At 66.9% G+C, this 17,309-nt stretch overlaps 2 protein-coding genes across 4 annotated transcripts; both read left to right on the top strand.

Moving 5' to 3' along the window:
- The first annotated feature begins 127 nt into the window (after positions 1 to 127).
- Positions 128 to 10,884, top strand: LOC308199522 (uncharacterized protein). Its single transcript, XM_080603822.1, has 24 exons — positions 128 to 621; positions 958 to 1,119; positions 1,633 to 1,830; positions 2,520 to 2,570; positions 2,850 to 3,039; positions 3,149 to 3,257; positions 3,343 to 4,119; positions 4,228 to 4,416; positions 4,520 to 4,857; positions 5,093 to 5,255; positions 5,362 to 5,509; positions 5,604 to 5,975; positions 6,077 to 7,132; positions 7,861 to 8,006; positions 8,136 to 8,180; positions 8,389 to 8,498; positions 8,619 to 8,774; positions 8,928 to 9,043; positions 9,164 to 9,364; positions 9,654 to 9,765; positions 9,881 to 9,995; positions 10,125 to 10,326; positions 10,434 to 10,546; positions 10,632 to 10,884. Exons 1-24 carry the CDS (start codon positions 198 to 200, stop codon positions 10,812 to 10,814), a joined length of 5,676 nt encoding a protein of 1,891 aa, XP_080459948.1. The 5' UTR covers positions 128 to 197; the 3' UTR covers positions 10,815 to 10,884.
- Positions 10,885 to 11,555: 671 nt separating this feature from the next.
- Positions 11,556 to 16,193, top strand: LOC308199535 (acetylcholine receptor subunit gamma; the record flags this gene model as incomplete). 3 transcript variants are annotated; one of them, XM_080603854.1, is made up of 12 exons in its annotated part: positions 11,556 to 11,754; positions 12,043 to 12,182; positions 12,350 to 12,394; positions 12,573 to 12,682; positions 12,790 to 12,945; positions 13,204 to 13,301; positions 14,064 to 14,267; positions 14,486 to 14,600; positions 14,891 to 15,005; positions 15,295 to 15,499; positions 15,588 to 15,721; positions 15,806 to 16,193. In XM_080603854.1, the coding sequence occupies 12 exons, from the start codon at positions 11,556 to 11,558 to the stop codon at positions 15,971 to 15,973; spliced, it is 1,689 nt and encodes a 562-aa protein (XP_080459980.1). In that variant the 3' UTR covers positions 15,974 to 16,193. The 3 variants fall into 3 exon arrangements, with proteins under 3 accessions (XP_080459980.1, XP_080459979.1, XP_080459978.1); XM_080603853.1 differs by having other exon boundaries at positions 15,588 to 16,193; XM_080603852.1 differs by having other exon boundaries at positions 11,556 to 12,182.
- Positions 16,194 to 17,309: the final 1,116 nt, after the last annotated feature.

Raw genomic sequence — 17,309 nt, 5'->3', positions numbered from 1 at the left:
CTCCCACCCCCGGCACCCCGACCCCCCCCCCCCCCCCCCCCAAACCCCGCTCCCAGCTGCCCCCTTCCCAGGGCTCGGGGCCGGATTTGGGGTGGCGGGACGGAGCGGGGGGGGTGTGGGGGCACCGTTGGCGGGGCCGAGCTCGGCGTGAAAATGATCAAGGGCCGCGGGCAGCGCCGGAGCGCAGCGCCCGTCTGATGCTGCCCGCCCCGAGGCCCCCGTCGAACAAAGGCGGCATTGAGGCCCCGAGCTGCGTCCCCAACCCCGGACCCCCCCCCGGGATGGCATCTTGGCGCGACATTAATGAACTCGCCTGTTTGTGCTCCCCTGGCCCCTCTCTCTCCTCCCACCGCCCGGGGGGCACCCTATATATCCGCGCCTTCCCCGGCGCCTCGGGCACTTTTGGGGCTCCCCCCCCCTTTTTTATCCCCCAAATTCCCCCCCCCCCCCAAAAAAACCGTTGCCCGGCCAGGATGGAGCGAGGAGGGAAGAGGCCGCGGGGTGCTGGCCTCGGGGTCTGCCTGGCCCCCCCCGTGCTGCTGCTGCTGCTGCTCCTGCAGCTGGCCGGGGGGGCCCCCCTGGGCCAGGGGCTGTACCCCATGCCAGCCGGCGTCCTGCAAGGTGAGTGCACGGGGACATCCGTAGGGGGGGGGGGCTTTGGGATGCTTAACGGGGGGCTGGAGGACATGGGATTTGCTTTTTTGGGGCGGGGGGGGGGCACCAGGATGGGTCCCTTGTCCTGTGCCAGCCCCGGGGGCAGCCACGTGGGGACGCGGGGGGGGGGGCACACGCACGGGCACACCTGCCCGCGCTCACACCCCGCCGTGCGCCCTCGTTTGTGCCCGTGCCCAGCCTGACACCAGCATGGAGATACCAGGGCAGGGAGCCTGGGTGGGCTGGGGACGGTGTGGGGGGGGGTCCCGGGGGGGGTCTGAGCGCCCTGATGTGCCCCGGCAGCGCTGTCGAGCCGGGGGACGCTGGTGCTGGAGGCGGCGCTGAGGAGCGCGCTGCTGGCGCTGGAGCGGGCCCAGGCGGAGCAGCAGCGGCAGCGGGGGGCCTGCGGGCTCTGTGCCCCCTGCCTCTTCCCCCCCTGCGCCAACACCACCCGCCGCTGCCCACGTGAGTCCCGGCCCCCGCGGCCCTACCCAAAAACTGCCCCATCCCCTAGAGACCCTACCCAAACGCTGCCCAGGGCCCTACCCAAACACTGCCCCATGCGTCCCCTAGAGACCCCAAACCCCCCAAGACCCTACCCACCCCTAGCCCATATCCCACCCAAACCATATCCCCCCCACAGGTGTTCACCCCCATGGGCTTCCCCAAAGCAGTGCCCAGACTCCCCAAAAAAGTCCACGTCAGCTGGAGACCCTACAAAAACACCACCCTACCCAAACAGTTCCCCATCCTCTTGAGATCCTACCCAACCTGAAGCCCTACCTCAAATACTGCTTGATAAGAGCAAAATCCCTCCCAAAACATAACCCGGCGCCCAGGAGACCCTAGCAAAACAAGACAATGCAGCCCCCCCCCCACCCCCATTCCCCCTTCCCACCCGCCCCGGGGTGACCCAGGTGGAAGCGGGCAGGGTGCAGGGACGATGTAGGGACACCCACAGCCCCTCTGTCCCCGCAGCCCCCGCCGTGCCCCCCGGTGTCCCCCCCGGCTGCCAGGCCCTGCTGGACGCCCAGGCGCTGCCCGAGCTGCCCCGGCGCAACTGGGCGCTGAGCCAGGCGTGTGCCCCCTACCAGCTCCTGTGCCCCCCCCGGGGGGCTCAGCCCCGCTGCGCCCTGCTCAGCGCCCAGCGCTGCCTCCGCCGCCTCCAGGAGTGCCGTGAGTGGGGACCCCCTCCCGGAAAGAGGAGACCCTACAATAACAAACGGGGCATCAGCTGGGAGTGCCTGGAGGGGATATGGGGTGTGGGTGCTGGGGTGGGATGGGGGGGGGGGGATTTGGGGAGGGAAGGGTTGGGGTCGGAGGATGGAGCATGGTGATGGGGGTTCTCTGGTGGGATGGGAAGGTTGGGGGGTAGGAAAACGGGGGGGAAGGAGGATCTGGGGTGAGATGTGGAGATTTGGGGGATGGAGGCATTGGGAGCGATGGGGAACTTGGGATGGGGCAGCGAGGGGTGGTGGAGGAGCTGGGGTGGGGGCACTGGGACACGGGGGGGGATCTGGAGTGGGATGGAGCATTGGGGGGGGGTCACAGAGGGATCGAGGTGGGATGGGGAGATACGGGGTGGAAGAGAGAGATTGAGGACACAGGCACATTGAGGGGTGGAGAATCTGGGGTGGGACAGGGATTTCTGGGGGAACGGGGCACTGGGGCGGATGGGGAGATCGGGGACACAGTCACTGGAGGTGACGAGGACACCTGGGGCGGGACAGCGGTGTTTGTTTGGGATGCAGCGCTGCTATGGGGCACTGGGAGGGACTGGGGCAAACTGGGGACAGCGGGGACACGGTGCTGACACCGGGGTGGGGGGAAACGTCCCCACATACCGTGACAACCTGTCCCCACAGGGCTGGCAGCCGCCACCCCAAGTGATACACCAGCAGAGGCGGCGATGCCAGGTGAGCCGGGGTGGCCCCCCCCCCAAACCCCCAGCCCCATCCCCGGCTGCCCGCTGTGCCGGGGGGCAGAGGTTAGCGTCGGCAGCTGCCGGGCCGCGGGGTGCCCCCGGCCCTCCGCCCGCTCGCCTCCGTGAGCACGATGAGGCTTGACAGCGCGCCCGCTGCGGCCTGACCCCCCCGGGGGCCGCCCGCCGCCCCCTCCTCGGCCACGTCGGTGACCGTGGAGGACAGGGGGACGTCGGCGGGACCCCCACCACTCACCCCAGCTTTGTCCGCCAGGGAGCTGCGGGAACCGTGCGGGCCCCCCCGTCAATGCCACGGCCCCCCGAGGACGGATCATGGGGGGCAGCGTGGCCCCCCCGGGGGCCTGGCCCTGGCTGGTGTCGGTGCGGCTGCACGGGGAGCTGATGTGCGGAGGGGTGCTGGTGGGGCACGCCTGGGTCCTCACTGCTGCCCACTGCTTCGCCGGGTACACAGGGGCACAGGGACGTGGTGTCCCTGCAGAAGGGGGCATGGAGTGGCACTGATGTTGTCCCCCCCCCCCCCCAAATCACTGCCCCTTTCCCCTCCCCGGCCAGGACCCAGAACGAGCTGGCGTGGACGGTGGTGGTGGGTGACCACGAGCTGGGCAAGCAGGACCCGGGTGAGCGTGCAGTGCCCGTCAGGCGCATCGTGCCTCACCCCAAGGTCGGTGGAGGTGGAGGCGGGCACCCCCAAACCAGTCCTCCACACCCCAGGATCCCACCCACGCTCCCACCCTTTTTCCTTCCAGTTCAACCCCAAGACGTTCCACGGGGACCTGGCGCTGCTGGAGCTGGCGGTGCCGCTGGCCCCGTCAGCCACCGTCAGCCCCGTGTGCCTGCCCAGTGGCCCCGCGGAGCCCAGCCCCGGCACCCCCTGCTACATCGCGGGCTGGGGGTCCCTCTATGAAGGTAGGTGCCACCCGGCACCCACGGGGTCAGTGGGGTGTCCCCCTTGGCGGAGAGGTTGGGTGCCGCACTTGGGTGCCACCCCCTCCCCAGTGCCCGGCGCCGAGCCAAGGGTGCAAAAGAGGGGAGCGTGCAGGCACCCCAAAAGAGGGGGCCAGGCAGAGGGGACCCCAAAACGGGTGCCTTGCTTGGCAGAGGGGCCGTCGGCCGAGGTGGTGATGGAGGCACAGGTGCCCCTGCTCAGCCAGGAGACATGCCGGGGCGCCCTGGGCAGGGAGCTGCTCACCAGCACCATGTTCTGTGCCGGGTACCTGTCCGGGGGCATCGACTCCTGCCAGGTAATTCCCCTCCCAGCACGGCAACCCCCTGGGCACGGGGTGAGCACACGGCGCTGGCACGGCACAGCCAGGCTCCCGGCGCGCTCGGTGCTCCCCACTGATGTACGGGCATCCCCCTGCAGGGCGACTCGGGGGGCCCGCTGGCGTGCCAGGACCCCTCCTCGCGCCACTTTGTCCTCTACGGCATCACCTCGTGGGGCGACGGGTGCGGTGAGAGGGGCAAACCTGGCGTCTACACCCGCGTCGCTGCCTTCGCGGACTGGCTCAGCCTCCAGATGGACTGTGAGTGTCCGAGGGGCACGGGACGGCAGTGGGAAGGGGTGCCACGGGGATCCCCCAAGGTGATGGGTGGGGGCTCAGCAGCTTACGGCAGCCCCGGTGTCCTCGCAGCCGCCCCTGGCAGCCGGGAACCGAGCTGCTTCGAGCTGCTGGCCCTGTCGCAGCTGCCCCCTGAGTGGCAGCCCCCCGAGCGCACCCGCCTCTGCTCCTTCTACGCGGGGTCCTGCCGGGCAGCCCTGGGCCAGGCCGCCTGCGCCCGCCTTGCTGAGGAGACCTGCCGTGCCCGGGCGAGGCGATGCGGTGAGACAACGCCAGGGCACGGGGGCTGTGTCTGGCTGGGGACAGGGGGGGCATGCCGTGCCGGCACGGTGCCAGGGACGTGGTTCTCTTGCTGCGCCCCCAGAGCTGCACTCCTACGCCCAGACGCTGGTGGGTCTCCTGCGCCGGGCCGGGGACTTCATTCGGAACCAGGTCGACTTCTCCTTCCTCACCCGCGCCCTGCCCCAGCTCCTGGGCAAGATCTACGGGCACTTCTTCCCCACCCGTGTCCGCAGGGATGCTTCAGGTACCCGCCCGCGCTGTGCCACCCCATGGCCCTGTGGGGACACGCCACCCTCGTGCTGGTGGCTCGGGCACCCCTACACCTTGTCCGTCCTGTCCCCTTCTTGTCCCCACAGACGTGGCTGTGGCAGGGGACCAGCCTAGCCCCAAGGCAGAGGGACCCCGGAGACCCCCCACCAGGTAAGGGGGGACACAAGGGCATGGTGGGCCATGAGGGCTGTAGATTTTGGGGAGGTGGGCAAGATACCCATAGGCGCTGATATGGCTTTCTGGGGACAGCTCAAGGCAGTGGGGTCCTGCTCTTCCCATAACCAGGTCCCACCAGGGGGGCACAGGAGGTGGCAGTGCCCAAGGGACGGCTGCCACCGGGTGCCTGCCTGAGCTGTCCCCTGTCCTGAGCTGCCTGTGCTTGCAGGCAGGGGGCCGGAAAGCCACCCCCCTTTGCAGGGCTCTTTGGGGCTGTGGGGCCCCGGCTGCAGGACTGGGTGCAGGCGCTGAGGGCCATGGACGGGGGCAGCCCCCCGGCACCCACCCCAGATGGGCAGCAGCTCCCCGGGGAGACGTGGCTCTTCTTGCAGGTATTTGGAGAGGGATGGGATGGGGGGAACCCCCTGCCCCTCCGGTGACAGTGCCAGCAGGGACCAAACCCCACTGCCTGCCCTGTCCCCCTTCCCTTCCCTGCAGCAGGGCGAGGAGGAGGTGGAGGAGCTGGTGGGACAGGGCAGAGCCTTCCTGGCCCAGCTCCGGGCAGAGCTGGACCTCGACACCCCCCTGGAAGCCACGCAGCAGAGGCAGGCACCCAGAGAGCCATCGGGGATCCCTACACCAAACCGTGAGCCCTTGGGGGGGGGCTGGGGCTGATTTCCACCCAGCTTTGTGCCCAGGCAGTGGCCACCGGCAGCATCCCCAACGGGGTTTTCACGCAGGGTTGGTGCCGAGGGAGAAGCGTGAGCTGGTGCCCACACAGCCTGGGCTGGAGGAGGAGGAGGAAGAAGAGGAAGAGGAGGAGGAGGCAGGTGTGGGCAGAGGTAAGCACCCCACAGCCCCCAGGTGCTGCGGGATGCCACAGGGACGCCGGAGATGGCAAACCCAGCCTCGGCTTTGCACCCTGGGGCTGGTGGCGGCGCAGTGCCCCCACCTGCTCCCCGACCCCATCTCCATCTCTCTCCTGTCCTCCCCCAGGGGCCGCAGCCTGCCCTGGCCTCAACGCCTCGGCGCTGCGGGTGGGCGCGCTGCAGGAGCTGTACGCATGGGTGCTGCGGGTGCCGGAGCCGGACCTGGCCATGACCTTCCAGGAGGTGCGTGCGTGCGGCGGCCACCCCCGGCACCTCACTGTCCCCAGCTTGCCAGCAACATGTCCCCCCGCTCTGAGGCTGACGGTGTTTTCCTCCCCTGGCAGATCCTGGTGGACCTGGGCTCCAAAAACGCCAAGGGGCTGTACCGGGCGCAGGTTCGGGCCACGGTGGGCGGCCGCCCCACGGCTTTCGCCGGCCTCGTGGGGCTGGAGAGCGACTCGCTGGCCCGCAGCATGCCTGGCCTCGTCGCTTTGGCTCTCGAGGCTTTGAAAACCTAGGGGTGCTGGCCGGGGATGGGGTCTGTCACGTCTTTCAACTCCCCCCCCACCGCTCAGGCTCTCCCACTCCTTTGTCCCCCATTGTGCATCAGTTTCCCTCCTCCCACCAACCTCCTGGGGTGATGGGGGGCACCTGGAGCATCTCAGCTGGGGTCCTCAGCCCTCCTCTCCCTGGCACCCCCAACTTAGCAAGACCCCCGCACACGCTGTATTCCCCACAGGCACCCAGACTGTTATTTATTTGTACAGAGAAAGGTTTATTTTTCAATAAAGAAGGGCTCTATTTTCCAGTAGATTTTTTTTTTACCCTCCCCATCACCTCACACCCCCAAGCAATGCCCCCCTCTTCAGGCCCTGCCCCCATTACCAGGGGGAGGACCCCAGCAAGGTCAGGAACCCCTGCCCACCTCAGCACCCTTTTCCCCAGAGCGCAGCACCGGTGCCCACCCCAGCTGCCACCCCACACGAAACCCCCCTCCCAGGGGACATGCCCCCGGTGGGTGCCAACACCTCCAGCTTGTGGGGCAACATGCGTGCTGCCCTCAAGCAGCATCCCTGGGGCCGCCAAGCCGTGGGGAAGGGACTGCTCCTCCCAGCGCCGGGGTGACGAGGTGGCACCGTGGGGTGGCGAGGCCAGCTGTGCCTGCCCGTCTCCCTTCTCCGAGCACGGGGGTGCCGGAAACAAGGGGGCCGCGGCGGGTATCCGGTGCCGGCAGCCTTCCCCCTCGGCACCTGGCACCGTCCATCCTGGTGGCCGGACATCCGCCGGGCCGGGCCAGGCGGGGAGGTGGCGAGGAGCTGGCACGGCGCGAAAGCACCACGGGCACCGCATGGGGGACCTGCTGCTGTGGCTGGCCCTGCTTGGGGCGCTGGTGGTGTCGGGTGAGCGGGGCCATGGGTCTGGGGGATTGGGGTGCAGGGGGTTCCTGGGCCCCCACGATGGGGTTGGGGCTGGGGGGTGATGGTGGCAGGGTCCAAGCTGGGTATGTGTGTCCCCACGGCTGCGTTTTGGGCACCACCCGGCAGGGACCTGTCACTGAGCATCCCCTGTGCCTCCCTACCCGGAGCTGTGTCCTCACCGTGTATGTGTCCGTCTGTCTGTGCGCACTGTGTCACTGTGTCTGTGTCCCTGCATGTGTGCAGGTGTCTGTGGGTGTGTGTGCACGCTGCTGCTGCCTCCGTGCACGTGTCTGTGTGCCCCTGTGTGTGCCTGTCTGTGTGCACAGCAGCTCTGCATCCCTGAACATGTCCCTACACATCCTGGTCCGTGTCCGTGTGTCCATGTGTGCATCCATCTACATGTGCTCGGTGATGCTGCGTCTGCACCGGTACCTTGTGCATGTGCTGGGTCTGTGTCCAGGTGTCTGTATGTCCCTGTGTCCATGTGTGCCCATGCGTCCCCACGTGTGCACCACCCCTGCACATCCTGTGCCCATGCACCACACCTAGGTGCCCCCTTCAGTGCCCCCGCATGTCACCGATGTGCAGCGTCCTGGCCAGCTCCTGTCCCCTCCATCCTTGCCCTGCCCTGCCCTTGCTGGGCATCCCTGCTGGGGGAGGCCCAGCAACCCCCAGCCCCCTATGGCTCTGCCTGACCCCGCGCCCCCCAGGCGGGCTCTGCGTTAACCAGGAGGAGCGGCTCATCCACTACCTCTTCGAGGAGAGGGGCTACAACAAGGATCTGCGCCCCGTCGTCTCCACTGACCAGGTCGTGGACGTCTACCTGGCCCTCACCCTCTCCAACCTCATCTCGTTGGTGAGCCCCAGCAGGCAGCACCCGCCACCGTGCCGGGGGGCTGGCTGCACCCCAAAAAGGCTTGTTTGGGTTGGGGGGGGGGTCCTGGGGATAGTTGTGGCATCTCCGTGCCCCCCACTGTCGTTGCAGAAAGAGGTGGATGAGACGCTCACCACCAATGTGTGGCTCGAACAAGTGAGTAGGGACAGCAGGGGAAAGCGGACAGGGGCCTGGCACTGCCAACCTCCTGCCCAGACCCCTCTGTCATCCCAGCAGTGTCCCCACGCAGTGCTATGGCCACTGTCCCCGTGCTGTCACCCTGGGTGTCACAGCATCAGCGGTGCCCTGGGCCATGGGGTGGCCTGGTGTGGTGAGGGGGTGACCCGGGGTTGTCCCCCACCAGGGCTGGACCGATTACCGCCTACAGTGGAACAAATCCGAGTTTGGGGACATCGAGGTGCTCCGCCTGCGGCCAGAAATGCTGTGGCTGCCTGAGATAGTCCTAGAGAACAAGTGAGCCGTGCCTCAATTTCCCTTCCCCACCCTCCCCGGGCGAGCAGCCTCGGCCAGAGCCGTCCCCGGTGCCCAGGGCTCTCCCTCACCCTGCTGCCACCTCTCTTTTCCCCCACGCAGCAACGACGGGCTCTTCGAGGTCGCCTACTACTGCAACGTGCTGGTCTACAACACCGGCTACGTCTACTGGCTGCCGCCCGCCATCTTCCGCAGCGCCTGCCCCATCAACGTCGACTTCTTCCCCTTCGACTGGCAGAACTGCACCCTCAAGTTCAGGTGCCAGGGGCTGGAGGGTGGGCAAGCAGCTGGGTCCCCAACCCCGTGGTGCCCACTGCTGTTGGGGTGCAGCATGGGGGGGACTCAGGACCCCCCGGATGGAGGATGGAGCAGGTGGGTGCAGCCCCTCACCGCCTGTCCCCCCCCCCCCAGCTCGCTGGCGTACAACGCCCAGGAGATCAGCATGCACCTGAAGGAGGAGAGCGACCCGGAGACGGAAAAGTATTACCGGGTGGAGTGGATCATCATCGACCCCGAAGGCTTCACAGGTAGCGCTGGTGCTCTCTGCCGTGTCCCGTGGCAGCCGGGAACACCCCGTATGGGGCTGGGGGCACCTTGGTACCCGCGTGCTGCTGGGGGTGGTGAGGATGGCCCACGTGTCCCAACAGAGAACGGCGAGTGGGAAATCATCCACCGCCCGGCCCGCAAGAACATCCACCCCAGCTACCCCCCCGAGAGCAGCGAGCACCAGGACATCACCTTCTACCTCATCATCAAGCGCAAGCCGCTCTTCTACGTCATCAACATCGTCACGCCCTGCGTCCTCATCGCCTTCATGGCCATCCTCGTCTTCTACCTGCCGGCTGACAGTGAGTGGCCCCGGGGCTCCTGCACCGGGGGCGTGGGAACACCCCATGTCCCATAACTGCCTTAGGCCATGGGGGCACCCCAATGCCCAGCATGGGGACATCCTGGCACCAGGACATCCCGGTGTAGGACCCTGCCCTCCCAGCCAGGCACCCTTGAGCAGGGTGTAGGATAACCCAAGTGGGACCTTGTGCTACTCATACAACAGAAAACCCCATATGGGGCCCTTTCTGGTGGGACACTGGGAGGGGGACCTGCGGCAGGGTCGCCCCGAGCTCACCTGCTCTCCAGGTGGTGAGAAGATGACCCTGGTGATCTCGGTGCTCCTGGCCCAGTCTGTCTTCCTCCTGCTCGTCTCCCAGCGCCTGCCTGAGACCTCCCACGCCATCCCCCTCATCGGCAAGTGAGTCCTGGGCACCGCAGGGCACAGCGAAGGCATCTCGGGGTCCCCAGGGTGGCCCTGCACGTCCCCATCCCCTGTGGCAATGCCAGCCCCAGGTCTGTGCCCCCCACCCCAGGTACCTGCTTTTCATCATGCTGCTGGTGACGGCCGTGGTGGTGATCTGCGTCGTGGTCCTCAACTTCCATTTCCGCACCCCCAGCACCCACATCATGTCCGACTGGGTCAGAGAGGTGAGGGGCGCAGGGCACGGGGGGGCGCAGGGGTGGCACCGTGCATCATGGCCCCGGGGTGTCCCATCTGGGCCACGTGTGCCCAGCCTGGGGACAGAAAGTGGGGACATGGTGACGTCCCGTGCCCAGGTGTTCCTGGAGAGCCTGCCCCGCTTGCTGCGCATGTCGCAGCCGGCGGGGAGCGCGGCGGGCGCCCCGTGCATCCGGCGCTGCAGCTCGGCCGGCTACATCGCCAAGGCGGAGGAGTACTACAGCGTCAAGTCCCGCAGCGAGCTCATGTTCGAGAAGCAGTCGGAGCGGCATGGGCTCGCCAGCCGCATCACCCCTGCTCGTGAGCCTCAGCCCCTCTCTGTGGGGACAGGGGGGGACATGGGAAGGGTGGCTGTCCCCTCTGGGGCAGCCCACCAGAGCCCAGCTCAGGGCTCTCCTGCCCCCCAGGCTTGGCACCAGCGGGCACGAGCGAGGAGCAGCTCTACGAGCACCTGAAACCCGCCGTTGACGGTGCCAACTTCATCGTCAAGCACATGCGGGAGAAAAACAGCTACAACGAGGTGGGGGCCACGGGCATGGCGGGGTGGAGGGGGGCTCCCCATGCCCACCGTGCCCCCGCTGCCCTGCTCCTGGCTCCCTCCCCAGGAGAAGGACAACTGGAACCGCGTGGCCCGGACCCTGGACCGCCTCTGCCTGTTCCTCGTCACCCCGACGCTGGTGGTGGGCACGCTCTGGATCTTCCTCATGGGCATCTACAACCACCCGCCGCCGCTGCCCTTCTCCGGAGACCCCTACGACTACCGGGAGGAGAACAAGCGCTACATCTAGGGTGGCCGGGAGGAGGGGTCCTCTCTGCTCACCCCGCTGTGGCTCGGGGAAATAAAGCTGGGTGCTTCTCGCCACGGGGTGCAGCTCTCGGCGTCCCACCCTAAGTGCCGAGCACTGGGTGTGTGATGGGAGGGGGCGATGCCCACCCAGGGGATGGGTGCTGCTGGGTGTTCTGGTGCTGGGCTACGACTACAGGGGGCCAAGACCCCCAGCCAGACCCCCAAAGGTCTCCCCCATCCTGCAACGCGTGGCTGGGGCCCAGGGGATGTCCTCTTCCCCGGCTCAGCAGCGTCAGGCCAGGGCTCCGGTTTCAGGGGGCACAGCTGACGTCCCCCCTGCCGGTGGTGGCCTGGGACAGCTGCCACATCCTCTCCGCTGAGCCAGGAATGTGCTGCTTCCCCCGACATGGGGCCGGGCAAGCTTCAGACCCTTGGGGTGGGCACTGCTCCCCAGGCCGAGCTGAGGGGATCTGCCTGCCCTGGGGGCCACCAGTCACTGCTGGGGGGACACAGGGCACCGCTGGAGGTGTTTACAGGGGGCACCCCCTTTCCATAACCCATGGCTGTGTGGGTTTCCACTATGGGGCAATACATCCTTTTCTGGGGGACATGGGGGAACTGAGCCCAGAGCTCATTTTGGCCCCAACCCCACTTCCACACCCCACCAACGGCACAAAACGCCACGGGAGCTGCCCAGCACACCGCCATCACTCTGCTGGTGGTGGGAGGGGGGGGGGACAGGATGAGACACGGGCTGCCTCCCACCCCTCCCTGTCCCGCATTGCTGCTGGGAGCAGCTGACGGGGACGGGGACAGCTGTCCCATCCCGCCGGGCGCCAGGCCCAGAAGGTCGGCGTGCAGGCGGCCGAGCGGAGCCCCAGCCCCTGCGCCCCACGGCTCCACCATGCGCGGCCTCCTCCTCGCCCTCTGCACCCTGGCAGGTAAGGGGTGCCCACCCTGGGGTGGTGGCGGGAGTGCTGGGGGGGGCACCCGGTCCCCCCCTTCCACCGTCTTTGTCCTTGGGGGCTTGTCACCCATGGGTGCACAGCTCCATGCACTCTCCCCCTTGGGGTGTCCCCATGCCCTGTTTGCTGGGTACCTTCAGCGGTGTGTGCACGCCCTCCCCATGCACACCCCCCCCCCAGCCATGCCAGCAGCCCCCAGGGGCAGCACCAGCCCCCCCATCCCCACCCTGGGGTGCCCCCACGGCGCTGCGTGCCCCCCCCCAGGCGTGAGCTGCAGGAACCAGGAGGAGAAGCTGCTCCAGGACCTGATGACCAACTACAACCGGCACCTGCGCCCGGCCCTGCGCGGGGACCAAGTCATCGATGTCACCCTCAAGCTCACCCTCACCAACCTCATCTCCCTGGTGAGACCCCCCCCCAGCCCCCAGCACCGGGTGGGAACATGAACCTGGGGTGCTGGGGTGGTGCTGCAGGGACCCAGGTGGCCCTGGTGGGATGGGATCTGTCCCCATGCAGGGGGGCAGAGGTGGGCAGGGAGCTAAAGCCACCTCCTCCCTTCCTTGCTTGCCAGAATGAGCGGGAGGAGACCCTCACCACCAACGTCTGGATCGAGATGGTGAGACCTCAGACAGGACCCCCCCCCCCCCGGTTACCTTTACACCTCGTGGTGGGCTGGCACCGTAACCCACACCCCCTTTTGTGGGTGCTCCCTGCTGTGCCCGTTTTGGGGACAACACGGGACAGGCAGCCCCGGGGGGTGCTGTGACCCCCCCCTCTTTGCTCCCCTTGCCCAGCAATGGTCCGATTACCGCCTGCGGTGGGACCCCGAGAACTACGACAACATCCAGCTGCTGCGGGTGCCCTCCACCATGGTCTGGCTGCCCGACATCGTCCTGGAGAACAAGTGAGGCCGCTCCGGGGTGCAGCAGCGTCACCTCCCCACACGCAGGGTGACAGCCGCCCCGTGGGCACCGTGTGGGGCTGAGCCCACCCTTTCCCCCCCCCCCCCAGCATTGACGGGACGTTCGAGATCACGCTCTACACCAACGTGCTGGTGTCCCCCGACGGCAGCATCTACTGGCTGCCCCCCGCCATCTACCGCAGCTCCTGCGCCATCCACGTCACCTACTTCCCCTTCGACTGGCAGAACTGCACCATGGTCTTCCAGTAAGCACCCTGCGGGGGGGTGGGGGGGCCCCAGGGGGACAGGTCCCCCGTTGTCCCCAAGGCAGGTGTCTCGCGATGAGCCCCGGAGCGGGCGAGTGCCACCAAGCTGTCCCCTGCCACCCCGTGACCACCAGGAGGTGAGGGGCTCCTGAGCCAAGCCAAGTGGCCAAAAAAGCAGGAGGTGGCCAGCGGGACCTGGTGGCACTTTGTCACCCCCTTCCCTGGCTGGCCTGCTGCATGCCACCTGTCCCTCCCCAGATCCCAGACCTACAGCGCCAATGAAATCAACCTGCTGCTGACGGTGGAGGAAGGCCAGACCGTGGAGTGGATCTCCATCGACCCCGAGGCCTTCACAGGTAGCCCCACGCCCCCCCAAAACACGAGCAGCCCACCCTGGGGGCGCCCAGCGGCCTGCTGCAATGCTGCTGGCTGCCAAATTCAGGGCGGTGGGGGGGGGGGGAGAGGCTATGAGCAGCCCTTGCCATTACATGGGTACTTAAGTTATTAGTGGAAGCGGGAGCGGGGGAGAGATTTGTTTTTCCAACCCCCCCGGCTCGCGGCTCTCACCGCCTGGCAGTCCCTCCCGGAGAGCGCTGCTCCCGGCAGCTTGATTGATGTTGGGAACGTAGCTGTCACGGCCAAACGATGACGTTTTCCATCACATTTTAATTGCATAGTGAAGGAACAAAATGCTTTTCGGGCGGAGAGATTTATTTTTTCATTACCGGCCCGAGCTGCGATCTTGATTGGGAAAAATCTATCGCTCCCACAGACGGCGGGGGAAAACAACGCGCCTTAATAAAGCGTCACGCTCGGCTTCCCCCACGGCTCCCCGGTGGCAGGGCACTGGGGGGGACTCCCAGCCCCACACGTAACTCATCCTGGGAGCCCCTGTCCCCGAGGGACCCCTGGTGCCCCGTCGGTTCCCCCTCCCGTAGCTTTCAGGGGTATTTTGGAGCACCCCTCGGTGCTCATCGCCCTCCTCTGCCCCCTCATTGTGGCCCTAGCACCTCTCCCCACGTCGTGCCCAGCCCTCCTCTTCCTCCCACCCACGCTGGGTGCTGGCAGTGTCCCCAGCGGGACACGAGGACTCACGTGGTGACATCCCTGCGTGGCAGAGAACGGCGAGTGGGCCATCAAGCACCGCCCTGCACGGAAAATCATCAATTCGGGGCACTTCACCCCGGACGACACCCAGTACCAGCAGGTGGTCTTCTACCTCATCATCCAGCGCAAGCCCCTCTTCTACATCATCAACATCATCGTGCCCTGCGTCCTCATCTCCTCCATGGCCGTGCTCGTCTACTTTCTGCCCGCCAAAGGTACGCTGGTGCTGTGCTGGTGGTGGGCACCGGGATGTTCATCCCCAGCTGCTCCACTTCAGAGATATTTGGGGTTTGGGATGAATTTTTGGGTACCCCCGGGTTAAGCTGCCATGCAGGACTTGGTTGGTTCATTGTTGGGCAGGCCCTTTGCCAAAGCAGCGCCGTGCCCACGCCGCTGCCCCCCGCCAAGCCTCCCCTTTGTCCCTCCTCGGCAGCGGGCGGGCAGAAATGCACTGTCTCCATCAACGTGCTCCTGGCCCAGACCGTCTTCCTCTTCCTCATCGCCCAGAAGGTGCCTGAGACCTCCCAGGCGGTGCCGCTCATCGGGAAGTAAGTGACACAAGGGGATGGGGTCACTCTGTGCCAGCGGGGGTGTCTGGGTGCCAGTTCCCCTGGACAGGACCCAGGCATGGAAATCTTCCCTATCTGCTCATATCCTGGGCAAATTGCCACAGCAGGAAGGGGAGAGGGAGCCAAGGCTCACAGGCAGGACGTTCCAACCCTCCACGTGCAGTGACACAGGGCTACCGCGTTTCCACCAGTTTCCACCCCAATCCCCACTACCATAGCTTGTAGCCCAGCGGCCGCATGGCAGCTGAGGCCCTGTACCCCCTTCACAGGTACCTGACCTTCCTCATGGTGGTGACGGTGGTGATCGTGGTGAACGCCGTCATCGTCCTCAACGTCTCGCTGAGAACGCCCAACACTCACTCCATGTCCCAGAGGGTGCGCCAGGTACCTGCCTCCGGCCCCCTGGCCCTTACACGTGGGGATTAAGGGGGGGGTGTCTGTGGTCTGCCCTACTCTGTAGGCATGCCTTAACCCAAGGCAGGGACCCCCAGATGTCCCCAAGGCACCACGCTGCGCCACTGCCCCCCTCTAAGCCACTACTGAGCTCTGGGGAGCAGTTGGTGCCCGGTGGCACAGGGGCGCTCTGGGGACAATATACTGGGACCCAACTGCACCCACTGGGTGCCCTGGGTGGTGTCAGGGGACCAGGACCCTGGGGTGACTCTGTGCCCAGGTGTGTCTGCACCTCCTGCCCCGCTACCTGGGCATGCACATGCCGGAGGAGGCGCCGGGGCCACCACGAGCCTCCCGGCGACGCAGCTCCCTGGGGCTGATGGTGAAAGCCGACGAGTACATGCTCTGGAAAGCCCGCACCGAGCTGCTCTTCGAGAAGCAGAAGGAGAGGGACGGGCTGATGAAAACCGTGCTGGAGAAGATCGGTGAGTGCCCCAGGCGGGCTGGCGTTTCCCCTGGGTGATGTGCCAGGTTGCTGGGTGCTCACCGGTGCCTCGGGCCGTGTGCCCGCAGGCCGTGGGCTGGATAGCGGCTACGCTCAGGACTTCTGCCAGAGCCTGGAGGAGGCAGGCCCCGAGATCCGTGCTTGTGTCGATGCCTGCAACCACATCGCCAATGCCACGCGGGAGCAGAACGACTTCAACAGCGTGAGTCGGGGCCGGGGCAGCACGGGGGGGTGGGCAGGGGGGGCGAGGACAAGCCCTCAGCGCCCCCTCGATGCGCGCCAACAGGAGAACGAGGAGTGGATCCTGGTGGGGCGGGTGATCGACCGCGTCTGCTTCTTCATCATGGCCTCCCTCTTCGTGTGCGGCACCGTCGGCATCTTCCTCATGGCTCACTTCAACCAGGCGCCCGCCCTGCCCTTCCCCAGGGACCCCAAGCTGTACCTGCCCCAGTGACACCCGACAGCCCCCTGACACTGGCTCCATGGACGATGCCAGGGGCTGGATGTCCCCAAATCTACGTGCCTGGCTGTGGGTGCAGCAGCTCCTGGAGCCAAGCACAGCGCTGGAGGGGGACCGGGGTGGCAGGGCTCTGTCACCCCCCTGCTGCGGGGGAGATGGGGAGCACACTGTGGCCGTGGTTGTGCTGAACGTGGAAGTAAACCTCATGGCAGTCTTGCGGGCTCCTGTGGCTTCTTTGTGCCCGCCGCTGGGGTTACCCCTGGGGGACAACCCCCCCTGAGGGCTGGCACCCAGCTGGGGACAGACACGGCACCGCCTGCCACCTGTACATGCTGGCCACAGACCTCTGAGCCACACAGCCCTGTCCCAGCGCCCCGTGAAGGTGCTGAGCGGAGTGACAAGGGGGAAACAGAGCCAAGCTGCCCGAGCAGTCGTGGTCGTGCAGAGGGGGACACGGAGGGCGAGGGAGCCCTGTGGAAGAGCGCCCGAGGGCTGGTGGGGATCTCAGCTCTGTGCCCCCCCCGCTGCTTACCTCGTGGCTGCCAGCTGCCTGCGTCTGCTCCTCTGTGCTCCAGCCCGTGCTGCCCGCAGCCAGCTCCGGGACGTGCCGTGCCTCCACCAGCCCGGCACCAGCTGCCTCTGTTGCTGCTGGAGATGAGCTGCATACTGCCAGCAACCGGCTGCTGGCGCTGCCAGAGGTGAGGGCATGGACAGAGGGGAGAAGCGAACGCCCAGCAGCTGAGACATGACTCTTGGGTGCTCACAGCATGGACACAGCCAGGAGCCACCCGTCCGGCTGTGCCAGCCTGCCCCGTGCTCTCTGCAAGGTGGCTTTCCCTGCCCCGTCCCCAGAGGTGCATAATGCACAGAAACCAGGTGGACCCAGACCTCCAGGCTGGCACCAAGCAGCAGGGATGGCACCCACCGGCCTGGGCATGGGCACAGCCCCCTGGCTGTGATCTGGGTGAGGTGACCAGGTCCTGGGGCATGAAACTCCTCCAGGCCATGGCCATCTCGCTGGTGAGTGGCAGCCCTACACCTCTGTCTCCCCACAGCCACACACAGTGATGTCCTGTCCCCAGTCCCACGGTAGCCGAAGGGACCGAGTGCCCTGGCCTAGCGTCCCCAGCCCTGCGAGCTTCCCCACCATCATTCCCTGAACCGGACAACCCCAGCCCAGCCGTCAGCTCCTGCTTGACCAGCTGTAGGCAGACAGCCAGGGTTCGCAAGCCTGCCACAGCTCAGCACCCCCTGGGGAAAGCAAAGCCCTGGGGATGGGCTCCGTAGCTTGAAGGGGTTCAAAGTGCTGCTGGTTTCCTCAAAGGAAACT

Source organism: Anser brachyrhynchus, assembly GCF_964034855.1.
Source record: "Anser brachyrhynchus genome assembly, chromosome: 9".
Taxonomy (NCBI): domain Eukaryota; kingdom Metazoa; phylum Chordata; class Aves; order Anseriformes; family Anatidae; genus Anser; species Anser brachyrhynchus.
Note: the sequence above shows the minus strand (reverse complement) of the source record. Positions and strands in the feature narration are given on the sequence as shown.